The sequence below is a fragment of the Polyergus mexicanus genome, unplaced genomic scaffold, assembly GCF_030449975.1.
Source record: "Polyergus mexicanus isolate NDT 795.1 unplaced genomic scaffold, iyPolMexi1.0 SCAF_4, whole genome shotgun sequence".
NCBI lineage: Eukaryota > Metazoa > Arthropoda > Insecta > Hymenoptera > Formicidae > Polyergus > Polyergus mexicanus.
Genome location: NW_027223324.1, coordinates 432,740 through 446,668, shown reverse-complemented (window position 1 = coordinate 446,668; position 13,929 = coordinate 432,740). Strand labels below are relative to the sequence as shown.

Genomic DNA, 13,929 nt, shown 5'->3' with positions numbered 1-13,929 from the left:
CAGTGAAGATATTCTCTACGAGACTCGTTCAAAAAAGAAACACTTCTATAAACTGTGCAAGAATTATATATCTCCGGAATCTCTACAATATTATTATCAAAAAATTATTTGCGTCGAACATTCAAGAACATCAGGAAGCATTTTAAAGCACGCATCAAGTTATATCGCCGAGTCTTTAATTCTCTAAAGGCGTAATTTTTGATTTCCTGATTTTTCATTTTACGAGAAACGTCTGATAGATATATATCGAAAAATCTGCAATATAGTAGACTCTTCGAGATAAAGGGGGGAATCCCATCGTACATTGCACGATGCACCGGGCAGGGAAAAGTTTCGAGAAGACGAGTGAGAAGTTCTGAGAGCCTTAGGCAGCGACGAAAAAGACGGAAGGCGAGGAAGAATCGTGAAAGGGAAGAAGAAAGAGAAGAATTGCAAATAATAACCAGAGACGAGGAAACGTTTCGCAGGAATGCCGTGGATAAAGTGTTTGGGTGGTGGAGGCGGAAAGGCCAGGAGGGGCAAGCCACTCAGTGTCAGTCAACCGATTCACCTGCTCGTCAAGGTAGGATTCCTCTCGAAAAGTTTTCCGCGCGATTTTCTCGCGGCGAATCTCGGGACAAACCGAGCGAAAATTCGATATATTCAGGTCCTTTCTTTCGTAGAGAATTTTTCGGAGCACAATTCTTTATACTTGCTTCTTTTATAGACTTTCTTCAAATTTCTCAAACTAAAGATAAAGTAGAATAAAAATATATAAATTCGTAAAATAAAAAAAAGACACATATTTAAAGATAAAAACGTAAATCCTTGGTTATAGCCTGTTATTTTTTTTATAAATAACAAATTATAAGAGCGAGAGAATAAATTGTTACATATCTTATTTTATATAATTTTATAAAAATTAAAAATTAATAAAAAATATTAAAAGTTATGAGTTAATCGCATTAATATGGAGTTTAATAAGAAATACGTATTGCTTATATATTGCAAATTTTTATAACATATAAATTTAGATTCTCACATGTATTATTTAAAAATAGATGTTCGAGAAAGTCATTATAACTGAATTCATAACAGACGTGTGAAAACTGTAATACTATTTTACTTTGATTTATCCAATATTGTGGCACATGGTCTTGTGGGGCTATTAATTTTTTTAACAAGCCTCTTGAATTAAACGAGGAAGTATTCTGATTCCCATAGTATTTTATTGATGTTCTAATTACGATGTATAGACGAAACGTGGAATGTTCCTCTCATGTGAATATTTAATTTGCTCAATTTGCTTATAAAATGAAGCCTATAGTATTCGGATACGATTGTTCTTGATTAAATCAAATAATAATGTATTGTACATGAATTATGATCATTAAATACAGAATATTTTTCGTTTAGTTTGAAAATCGTAATTTACAACTGTCGCATATTTGTCAATGCAAACAAACGTGTGACAATTAGTTAAAATTTTTTCATTTGAGTGCAATGGAATTTAGGGAATTGAATTTTATTTAATACTTTGAGATGTCTTCCTACTCTCGTAACGCGCGCGCTTTTGATATTATACATCATTATCCTTCCGACAAGCAATATTCTAACGTCAATTGTTCAATCCTTTGGACCTGATAGTCTCGCGATAAATTCCAATATGTATTTTCTGCTACTAATTATCGTTCCGTTGCCGTGAATTTTCCTTTCATTATCACCGACTGCCCTTTTCATGAATATCAGGTTCGATAAAGACAATAGAAAAAATAAATAAAACAGAGACATTTATGGATAATATTTTGCCATTAATGAGTAGTATGATAAAATCGAAAAGAAGAAAGAAGCAGTCTTCTACGTAATGTAAGAGAATGTAGGAGGGTTTTCGCTTAAGGCGACGATTATTAGGCAGTTTCTTTCGTCCTGAGATGCCGTAAGATCGAGAGATACAAAATCTCCAAATGACGGAGGGACGCAGTGGTCAACATTTCTCCTTCCCGCTGGCTAGCTGATTTATTAATTCTCCACGATGGCCTTTTCCTCGGTTCCGGGCCCCTTTCGACGGACGCCCCGCGGGTACCGCGATCGATTCGACGATATCTTGGGCACGACCTAGCAATTAAGCCGGTAATAACAGACGCGATGTTAGCCACTTGTTAAAATTACAACGAGCCCCGAGTCCGTGATACTCGTTGCACGAACAACTTGCTGAAACAGCTTTTGTACGATGTGTCATTGTTATATTGCTTTATAATTGCTATACAAGAGTGCGTAACATTTCCGGATACGTAACAAAAACGTGTAACATATTTCGAGAATTTTTAATAAACACAATAATTAAAAATGATTTTTTTGTATGCAAAACATGAATATTGCTCAGATTTCATTTATATATTCTCTGATATAACAAGAATTTGGAGAGAGATTTTTTTTATATAAATTGATGTGTTTCTATATAAAATACATTTATGGCGTGAAGTTTATTTTGAAATTTACTATGGAGACAAAACTTTCTCTCTTAAATAATAATAAAAATATCATAATCATGATAAAGAATAAAGCATAATAATTAATTATTAATCCAAAGAAATTTGATCTTAAAAATTATATAATAATTAAAAATCGATTTTGTATGCATATATGCCTTCTTATAGTATTATAGCATTATTTCATGAAATACCGCGAGACAACATTTTTGCGAACACTGAGGTAAAATTACAATCCAGGAAGCAAAAAATACTATCTCTCGTAGCACGAGACAGCATTCGTGCGAAGAGTTCGTATTTCTGGTCTCCGCATACCATATTTATTGAACGAGCTGTCCCAGCAGACGTGCACACGTAGACATTATCAAAATCAACAACGTCATCACGATCGTGTTAAAAAAAAAAGAATGTAATAATTGACAATTCCGATAATTATACAATTCGATCGAGTCGGATTTTTTTCGTGGATAAATCATACAAAATGCGAGATGTTATCAGAAATTAAATTAATTCTCGTGTAATTCATTACGCGATCAATTTACATCACTCGCTTCCGTATTTGCATATTGTTACAATGAAAATAACATACCGGTAATCGAGTATCGGGATCGCTCATCACGAAACAGCAGAATGATGGAAGATCAACCGTTTGTTTACCATCAATTATAAATTTGCTATTTGAGCTAGTAGAACATGTAAAATTTAATTTTTTATTCGACTCAACATACCGGCACGCATCGATATAATACGCTAACCGATTTTGAAGAGTTTTGTTTATTCTATAAAATAGTTTTCATTATAATATTGAGCATATCCTTGAATTTTCTAAAAAAAATTCTAATCATTAGCAATGTTAAAATTATTTTAAATAATTTATTCTACTTGAAAAAGATATATATATTTATACATATTTACATAGGAACATACATTTTTTAATTTTAATTCTTAGCAGTATTAAAATAATTTTAATTGCGAGTAGAAAGTATGCCGAAAAGGAAAGATCGGCAAAAAAAATAACAAGCATTAGGATGCAATTACATAATACTAAGTCACCCACGGCACGCCACGGCATTTTATTAAAGCGGCACTTTAAACGCGATATATGATATACTAAATATATATATATATTCCACGGAATGATTACAACCGGAACGTTATTTCTGTCTGCATAAAATGACGTAAATGCACGAACGTAAATTATATGGCTTGCTAACATGCGTATATACGATGAACGTGACAGAAATGTGAAATTTTATGTTTAGAGAAATACTGTTCATTGATTTAATGCCTTAAGCTTTTTAATAGAATAAATTAATATAAACGTTATTATTAAATATTTTTATACGTATGAGTTTATAATTCTTTTGTTGCAATGAAATATTATTTTTATTAGCTGAATATTCAAACTTGTAACAGATAATTATAAAAAAATAAACAGAGTTTTAATGAAATTCTATGCTAATATATAAAATTCCATGTAGATAGCCATAATTATTAACCGATATAAAGATATGACTCTATAAAAATATGTAAGATTTCACAGTCGATACTGAACTAATCTGAAGATTGTACGGGAGATACGACGAGAAAATGTTTTTCCCGACGCGTTGTATCTGTCGGCGCTTAAAGTCCGGTCTGACCACCATGATTTTCCAGCGTTTCTGAACGATCGTATACAAAAGAAGGAGAGAACCGCGCTCTCTGTTATTATAACCGTACTATTATCGGTACCGGGGCACGGCGGTACACCTGCATGCGTATGTATATGCATGCGCGTACGAAATACCGCCCACCATCGTCGTCATGCGCGCTCCTTCGCGATGTAAGGATCAACAATTAAATTAGCGAACCCTTGGGGCACGGTCGATTTTTCCGCTGCCCACGCGGCGATTTGTTCCAGCATGGACAATTGATATTTTCCGCATACAGAAAGATATTTCTGTGTCTTAAAATTTCAATAAATTAAAATATTTTTATATCTAATGGAAATTACATTGGACTTAAAATGGAATCACACGAATGCACCAATGAATATTTTATCTAATTTTTAATTTAGAAAGAGTACCAAAAGACAGATATTATCATTATTAATTTAAATTAAGAATATCTCTCAAAAATATAATAAAAATATTATTTTTACCTAGCGGTTGTGCGGTTTGGATTAGAAAGAAAAAAAACCAAATACTATTCTCTATTTCACGTTATGTATTTTACTCAAAATATCTAATTATATAATAATTAAAATATTACTATATTAATGCACAAAAATATCACATAAGCTTTTCACTAAATAAGAAAGATGTATAAGTGAAATAATATTGTTTTCTCTGAAGCAATATTTTCTATTACGTGTTAGTTTTGTAATACTCTCCAAATTTTTTAGCTTCAGCGAGCAATGTAATATCTTTTCAAAGGTTAGATCTCTTCGCACGTTGTCGATTCTACCAACGCGCATGAACACACTCTGCTTTGCGATACGTTTACTCCAGGCTTTGCTCAATACCTTACGTTGTTTGCTCTTCGCACACGTATTTTTCTTACACCTCGTGGGCGCGCTGTCATAATATTACCTTACATAGCTTCTCCATACTTATCTCGATACCCAAAACGCAAATGCGATCGTAGTAATGAGAATGGCTCTTTCTTGTCACTGATATGAATACAACCAAATCTTAAGGTGAATTATTTTATAAATCCTGAGATATTTTATAAATATTAAGGTGAATTATTTTATAAATTTTGAAAATCCATAGCAGGTGCTCTACATATGTGTAACTGATAGTTTCGCGCATTCACCAACTCGATGTTTCAGGGACCACGATGATTACGTGAATTTTCTTAGTCTTCGACGTGAATTGCGAAGCCTGCGGGTTTTTAAAATCGTGAGCGTGTCTGCTAACCTTTCCAAGAAGATTATCGTGTCTACTGAAGTTTTCAGGAACCGATCAGATATAATATGCGGTTATGAGAGATCTCAATAGACTCAATACTTTGTAGAATATAGAAATCAATCGCGAGAAATGCGTGTCTATTTGCCAATCTTGGTTGAAATTTACGATTTTTATCAGTTACACGTAATGTATAGTTAGACCAGAGAAATTATGCTAATTTTTGAAGATTTGCATCAATCATTCCTGTTATGGTTCGATAATCCTCAGTATATGAAATAATCGATTTTCTCGAAAAATTAAAAGTTACGAGATGCTTTGCGCTTCGATACGTGCGCTGACGTTCCGACTGTAACTTCTTCGATCTTCTTTTTTCGAAGATCAGTGCTAACCAAATGCAGGGCGAATCGTCCTAATGAGATTAGAACGAGTCAGTCAATTACGCAGCGGTTTTACCCTCGTCCTATTTTTAGCGCCAGGGATGTCTACGGCGATTTTAGATCGCAGAGCAAAGACAAGGACTCCCCCGTTTCCGAATACAAAAGTTAAAAATAACAACGACGGTTTTTATTCTCGTGTTTGTCTTTGTCGCGTCATCTCCGTAGGACCATCCACCAGTCTCGTCGCGTATATTTTTATAGCGTTCAAAATTGCAAAGAGTGTAGATGACTCAACGCGTAAAAATGATACTGTATAAAATATTTTCTTCAGTTATTAAAATTTAGAGTGCGATATATTAAACATTCAAAATAGATATACATACATAATATTTTATTTATCTTTTTGTTTATTATATTAAAAATAATAATAAGAATTTTGTAATATAATTTAATATAATGTAATGTGTTAAAATGTTCTTAAAATTATTAAATTTCATCGTGTTTTTCGCAATGTATAAATGAGAAAGTGCATCCGCATTGAATAATAATGATAATATTAAAATACATATTTACATGTATGTGTGTTTACAAAATAAAACATGGCGCTGAAATTTTATTAAACGAATTGTATTACAAGCTATCATAACTGACTCGCGCGTTTTCAGTTTACAATTAAATTGAATTGTAAGCTTTAAAGCTTTCAACTTGAGATGATTGCATCTATAAATTTCTTCTCCATTGCCTCTTTGAATGCCTGACAATCACAAAGATGCGCCTTTTAATTTAAAATACATTCAATTATAATACGTATGTATAAATAAATCCAGAGATAATTTTTCCATAATGGTGACCTAAATATATAATCCAGAATATTCGCATTATTTTTAAGCTCGCGAATGTAAATGTATATTTAAATGTACGTGTCGGTCTTCTCGAAGAATCAAAGTAAAAATATATTTAATATATTCAAACGGTTGAAAATAAGCTATTATAAATTACATTGTTTGCATTTCATTAAACTATTTTTTATTGCTAGTCAAAACGGGGAACACGTGGTTAAAAATGAATGCATCTTATAAGCTTTAACAAACAAGATATTTATAAATATCGCGTTGTATTTCTATTTATCTTATTAAATGATGATGCTGACAGATATAACATGTATGCGTGTATAAAATTATCATCTCACTTTTGCAAAGTATGACTCGTCTGATTCTTCGCGAATGGCAAAGCCGTCTTTCTACATCGCGGATTAAGTGCGAGTGATATCCGGAAAGAAAGAGTGCGACTATATTAAAGAGACTTAACGAGCATTAGTCGTGGAGATTGCATAAAAAGAGGGAAGAACGAACGGACAAATGCGAGGAGGAGATTAAATCGCGCGACATCACAGTCCTAAGATGACGATAGCCTATCTCTCGAAATTCTTTAATTGCAGTTGCACAACGGTGTGGAATTAAAGGTCCACAACAATTAAGACCTGCGACGTATTCTTCGCGTAGTATTATCCGTAAAAATATTAAGTTGTTTTGCGCAAGAACTTCCCAAGAGAGATTGCATCGAGAGAAAGTCTCGCGTCTTTTTAATCCGTTTTTGAATTAATTTTTGCCATTAATCATAGACACAATGGCTAATGACACACTCTTTCATAAGCGTTCTAGTTGAGAAAAAATATATATCGCGAGAGTTTTAGGTGTTTCATTTCCGCGCGTAATTTTAATTACGTATAACAGATGTTTCTAATACTAAATAAGCTCTTCTAATTTTGCATTTTTAAATATTATTATTATTCGATGTATTCCAATTGGCCATTGTCATGGTGACAATCAGTTAATAAAATTTGTGATACTTTATATTCTTATTTATCATTGTTTCATAGCGACAACAAAGTTGCATGCCGCATTGTTCTCAAAATTAATTGATATTTGTGGTCGGGAAGTATTTCATGCTAATGTCAAGTATTATAATAATAATATATGTGCAATATTATAAGAATAAAGCATTTTATCGTGTGATTTAATTGTAATCGTATGTATATTAAATTTTTCATCGATCATATATAGAAAATGATTATCTCGGATAAAAAATTTCTGGAATGCTTCTATCAGGAATTTTTTTATCCGATATCCCATCGATACACACAAATTTTTTATCGTATAAACGTAATATTGTATCAGACTTATTATTTGATAAATAACTATACAGTGCTAACATTAGTATATCAATCGCGAAAAATAAACTTTTACTATTTACATACGAGTTGAAGAATCTTTTATTTTAACATGTTTATTTATATAGAATCTTATATATAGACAAGAATTTTCTTCGGACAACCTATAATTATTTCCTGTAATACAGTATCATTAACGCTAGACATGCAAAATAATTTCTGCTATATTAATTACATGCTTCTAACGGAATAACAAATTTCAATGACGACGCCATCATTTCTCATCGATCTCTCGTCGCGATTTCTCCAACTGAGCCTTGTATCTTGTGAAAGAGAGATACGTACACCGGTCTCGTGTACGTACATACATCTTTGAGACTGGACATTGAGCAATGGCAATAAGGAAGCCACGATCGAAAAGCAGGATTCATGCTCATACGATGTCCGATCGTTGGTCCATTGTTTTGAATAATTGATGTACTATTCGGTTTAGCCATCATCGTTTCAAGAGAATCAAAAGCTTCGTGTGTAGCGAATGATATGCATTTAATATGTCGGACAAAACTTGAGGTCTCTTTACATCTATCGATATTGCTTTTGGTTTTCTTGGGGCATATGTTCAGATTGCAATAATATGCCAAAAAATATCTTTCTGAAATTAATAATCATTTTATAATAAAGAAATATAATACATTTTTATGACTTTATTTTTATTACAGATTATTATTATATCATTATTTTACATATCTTTATTAATCAATAATCTCCGAAAAAAAAATATTATTTATATGAAACTATTTATACAATATTTTATTGTTTCTCTTTTGGCCAATCTCGTTAAATTCATATTATTACAATTATTTCGATGGATGCGTCATTCCTGTAACGATCATGTAGTTTATGATCGCGAAATAGAGGGAGGGGGGGAGGGCAAACGTCTCTTCTTAGGTAGAACTCACGGTAATTCATCAGGCGAATATCTCGAATCAGCAAAAAGGCGAATATGAGAAAGTCTAGCGGCATGCTTATGTGTAATATGATAATCCGCCAAACAATACTGGAAAATGTCAGAGTGACAAAATGCGAATGTTTTCCCGTGCGACTCTTCGCGAATGCAAAGCGTTTACGATCGGCTTAGCCCGATGTGGGAAAAATCTCTGATCATTTGCGTTGCCGCAGCGGCAACGACGATACGCTCCGGGTTTATGATCGGTTACCTGTGTCCGACAAAAATAGTTTACGACTACGTATGTCGTCGGTCTCCCTCGCTCTCATCTTATCCGCTGTTCCCGGTCTCTTCTCGGGGCTTTCCGGTCGACTGAAATATTTTAACGCGCGCGTTTATATTTATTGTGCTCGTATCATTCCAAGTTAGTGAATCCACCATCGGGATGGCATGTAATCATCGCGGGATTATGTGCGACGAATAGTGGAATCTAATTACGGACGTTCTTCGATCGTTAATTTTGATTGCACGACGAATAACAATGCTTTGGTCTGGCATCGCCGAGAAATCGACTAGTCGAAATCATAAAAGCCGGTTTATGAATATTAAACGAGCTTTTTTGGAGCTCTCAGAACTTGAAGCGTAGTTGCTAGACAACTTTTTTCCGCACGATGCGAATAAGTTTATCGCTGTACGACTCGATTTTATTCGAAACGGAGAGAGAGAGAGAGAGAGAGAGAGAGAGAGAGAGAGAGAGAGAGAGAGAGAGAGAGACTATGTTTACGGTACTTATGTAATGAATATTCCTGAGCACTACTTAACTATGCACGCGATAATAGAATTATCTCATAACTTATAAATGGATAATAAATTGCAAAAAAAAGTCGACGATCCGTGAAATCCCGTCATAAACGTGATACATTTAAAAAAAAATATGAAACGAAGTTCTAAAATTCGTCTGCACATTTTAACTTATGATAAAAATACATTGTTATTTAAATCTTTTGAGATATTCCGTTATACCGAATTTAGAACAAGAAACGCAATTATTCTCTTTCGTTGTATAAGATTGCTTATTAGATATACGTAAACAGTGTGAATAAAAATAAAATCGTACACGCCCGTATACTTATCCGAAATACAAACAATAGCGCGATCTCTCCCGATCCCGTGTGTAATCATATTTATTCACGTCGGTGCAGCTTCGGAAAATACACGATCGCGTCGTGTGTATCGCGTAAACGGATAACGAAGGAAATCGCAATGGAGCGTCTCTGGATCTCTGGGCGATCTCGGGCTTCACGAGATCTGCAATTATATATTTTCTACGACCGGGTCATAGAGAATCAAGTATTTCCCGAGCGCACTCCGTTTCCGTATTCTAGTCGTCGCGATCCCCCCCCCCCCCCCTCCGAGTAATCAGCTCGGTCGTCGTGGTAAGCCCAGGTCGCCGGATGATTTCTGAAGAGAACGGCAATAATGAGGACGAACTGGGAAGAGGGACTTGGAACTAGAGTTGTACGTAGAGCCGCGCGATCGCGACTGCCGGATGAAATAACCAAAGTAATGAACGGATGTGTGCGCGCCGTCCTCTTCGCGTAAAATTAACGGCACATCCGAAGTAGAGAATATATAGAGAGAGAGAGAGAGAGAGGCTAAGGGCCTCCGCCGCGTCGGTGAACAAATCCCGGTAGTAGTCCTTTCTCTCGAATACCCACGCATACTTCAAGAAGAGACAAGTGTCGCAAGTCGACGCAAGTGATTTCGAAAGACCGACCACTGCATTTGATTTCGATGATACTGAAAGAAACGAATGAGTTTTGAATGAAGAAGATTAAAGCATTTTTATTAGATTCTAACAAGGATCGATATCGGGTTTAATAAGATCCAAGAAATGTAATTATGTTCTTAATTTGTGATTATTAAAGTATTTCACGATTACTGTAAACAAAAATCGGGAAATCTTTAATTCTTAGTTTGCAAAAAAAACACCAAGCACGAAGAATACACTCTATTGTAAGATATATACTGTGAACTTTCTGTTTTTCCTTTTACTCTGCATTTTCATTATTCGCGTACCGCGTATTCAAGCGACAGAATTTCTCAACTACTCATGCTCCTTTAATTTATTTATAGATGGATACTGAAAATTTCTTTTTTCTTAAAATTTTCCTAAATGCTTTCAGAAGAGAGCTATTTCATTTCAATCTAAGAAATTTTATACTTTTCCGCGTATAAAGTGCTCGATCTGCAGAGGAATTAACACTTTTGAGACGCAGCGTCTCTCTCAGCACTCAACGATGAGCAATCAATCCCCTCGGAACAGATAAACCCTTTAATACTGAAAGTATGGATCGCGTAATCGTTTCCAGAATTACGGAGAAGCTCTTAGTCGTACGATTTATTGTTCGGTTACGATGCCGACTGGGCGTTTCACTTCATCAACGATATCAAGAACGTGGGCCGCGTGGGCTCAAGGATAATGGGCCACTAAACGATGGAGCACTATCCGGACGGACCAAAGTGCACCGATATCAAGATGCGCGCAATTTAAAGCCTCTATAAATCGCTAGAAGATCCCTTTGATCGAATTATTCCATATCTCTGAAAGCGATGTTTTTTGCATCATAAAAAATGATCGCGTCTGCTCTTTATTCGATGATCAAAAAATTATTGTAGGTTTAATCAATATTGCGACTTTGTGATAAAAACTTATGTTAATTATTATTTGAATTAATTGCTTTTAAATTAAATATTAATCGATGGTCAAATCTTTATCGCGCACTATTTCGAATTTTATATATATGCAAAATATATTCGTAACAAGATAACTATTTATATAGTGAAAATAATTTATCGCATTTAATAGGCTGTTTTTTTTTGTTTTTTTTTCCGTTATTATCGAGGGAGAGGTTTATATCTCGGAAAAGTATCTTCTCCGCTGCACGTTAAACGCATCGTCGTGAAAGTGCAGAACGCGCGCATAAAGGAGAACGGAATTTCGATCGTTTGGATAAATGTGTAAGCACGCTCGCGCTTCCTGTTTGGACCATTATCCTCGACAAGGGACGCACAATCGAGCCGAAGAATCAAAGTGTACGTAATGGTCGCGTGCTGACTTATACGGTGATGGCAACCGCTTGGATTCCCACGAAAATCACGATTACGGCGCCTTTGCTATTCGAGAACAAAGATAAAGATTAAAATTTATGGCTGGAATTAATTTACGGGACGGAATTTCCGGATGAAACTTCAATGGTTAGAAATTCATTCTTTTTCGTTCCTTTTCCTAATCATTCTTCTTGTTATTGACGCTTTTTTACGAAAAGCAGTGATTGCAATTCTATTTTTATCAAATGCGGAATTCTAGAGATCTCAAATCTATAAAATATAATAATAATATATGAAAAATATAAAATTAATATATTCTTACATAACAGTGTATTATGCAACAGAAATTATATAAAACTCATGCTCCGGATTATAATTATTTTCTTATATATAATATATAAATGCAAAATTATAAGGCAAAGATCTCGCTCTATTAAAAACTAGATATTGCATTATTATGGCAATTAAATTTTTTCACGGTAGAAAGAATTTGTCGGATCGACGAGATTAACGATTTCCAAGATTCCAGATATCAATAAAACATCGTCGATATCGCTCCTCATTACATCGCCAATGATGGCAGATTTAATACGTCGCGAAGGTCTATCACTTTTACGGTGACTATCAATATTCTCGTAATAATCGTGACACGTACCATCCCGCGTAATCTCTGTTGAAATTATATTTTCTACAATTCAGAGAATTACGCCATTATAGTCATTATCTCCGGTTATCCGAGACCGTTTTTCCGGGTCCATCGCATCAATTGTGGGTCTCGATTTCTATAGAGAGACCGACCGCGAGCCATAGCGACTTTCATCTCTACTTAAATTCAGTTAACTGAACTATTGTACGTGATTTTCTTGGAGAAAAGTGTCCACGCGTTCCTCGATGGTGCGCAAAAAAAAAAAAAATCAGTTGTCATTATTTATGTTATTACCTCCACGATCAGTATGCAACACGTGATTTTGATTTCGCATGGCGTTTGGGAAGCTCTTAGAGAAAAAGTTAATTTTCATATATTTTTCGATGAATATAAATAAGAATGTTATTTTATAAGTTTTAAAAATGAGTTTTCTAAGTTATAATTATAAATCAAAATTTATAATTATAATCACGATCTAAAGTATATAAAGTATATAACACTTTAATAACATTAATGTATTATATCTTTAATAGAAAATATCACGTCTTGAATAAAATTTCTTTTTACACTAGCAGATTATCAGTGCTCAGTCTCGAGCGAATTTAGAAATATAAACAGATTGGCTCTTAAAAGCGATTAGGTTCAATAATTTTCTAATCATATGGAAATAGTTTGATTCATTCTTCAATTATAATATATGACAACACTTTAATTAATCGAAGAAATTGTATTTTAAATTAAGCGCTGTGTTACAAATTTGAACTATTTGAATGATGATGTCCGTTAGCGAGGAAGAGGGGTAAGGAGAGACAGGAAGAGAAACACGCGGCGCAAAAAAAAGAAAAGAAGAACTTACCGAGATTTCTTTACTGCCAGGCAGATTAGAGCAGGTCGGGAACGCTTAGAGATCTCTGTTCCCTCCTCCCTTCTTTCTTTTAGCGCATTCTCTTGCCCTTGAATACCTGCGCTAAGCCCCAACGACGGAGCATACATGATGGAAAGCGACGCCCTTGACAGGGCGCATCTGGGCGGCGACAACACCTACGAAAAAAAAAAAGGGAACCGGTTTTGTGAGGGTTTCAAAGAAGCGTTAATCGCGTCCTTGTTAGAATCTTCACGCTACGTTTCATCGTACTTTTAACAGAAATTGAAAATCGTAGAGAGGTATTAGATGATCGATAATTATGTCTCTTGAGAATAATATTAATGATTTATCAATAATGAATATATATGATAAGAAATTTATAAAATTAACTTTTATTGGAAAAATTTTATATTCAATATTTCATAAAATATAATAATTCAATCAAATAATAACAA

At 34.2% G+C, this 13,929-nt stretch overlaps 1 protein-coding gene across 6 annotated transcripts in view; it reads left to right on the top strand.

Moving 5' to 3' along the window:
• The first annotated feature begins 381 nt into the window (after positions 1-381).
• The window catches only part of By (focal adhesion protein tensin), a 156,103-nt gene continuing 142,555 nt past the window's right edge, over positions 382-13,929 (top strand). For all 6 annotated transcript variants that reach the window (XM_070293885.1, XM_070293883.1, XM_070293893.1 and 3 more), the window contains exon 1: positions 382-562. In XM_070293885.1, coding sequence (XP_070149986.1) covers positions 470-562 — 93 coding nt within the window. In that variant the 5' untranslated portion in view covers positions 382-469. The remainder of the gene's footprint in view (positions 563-13,929) is intronic.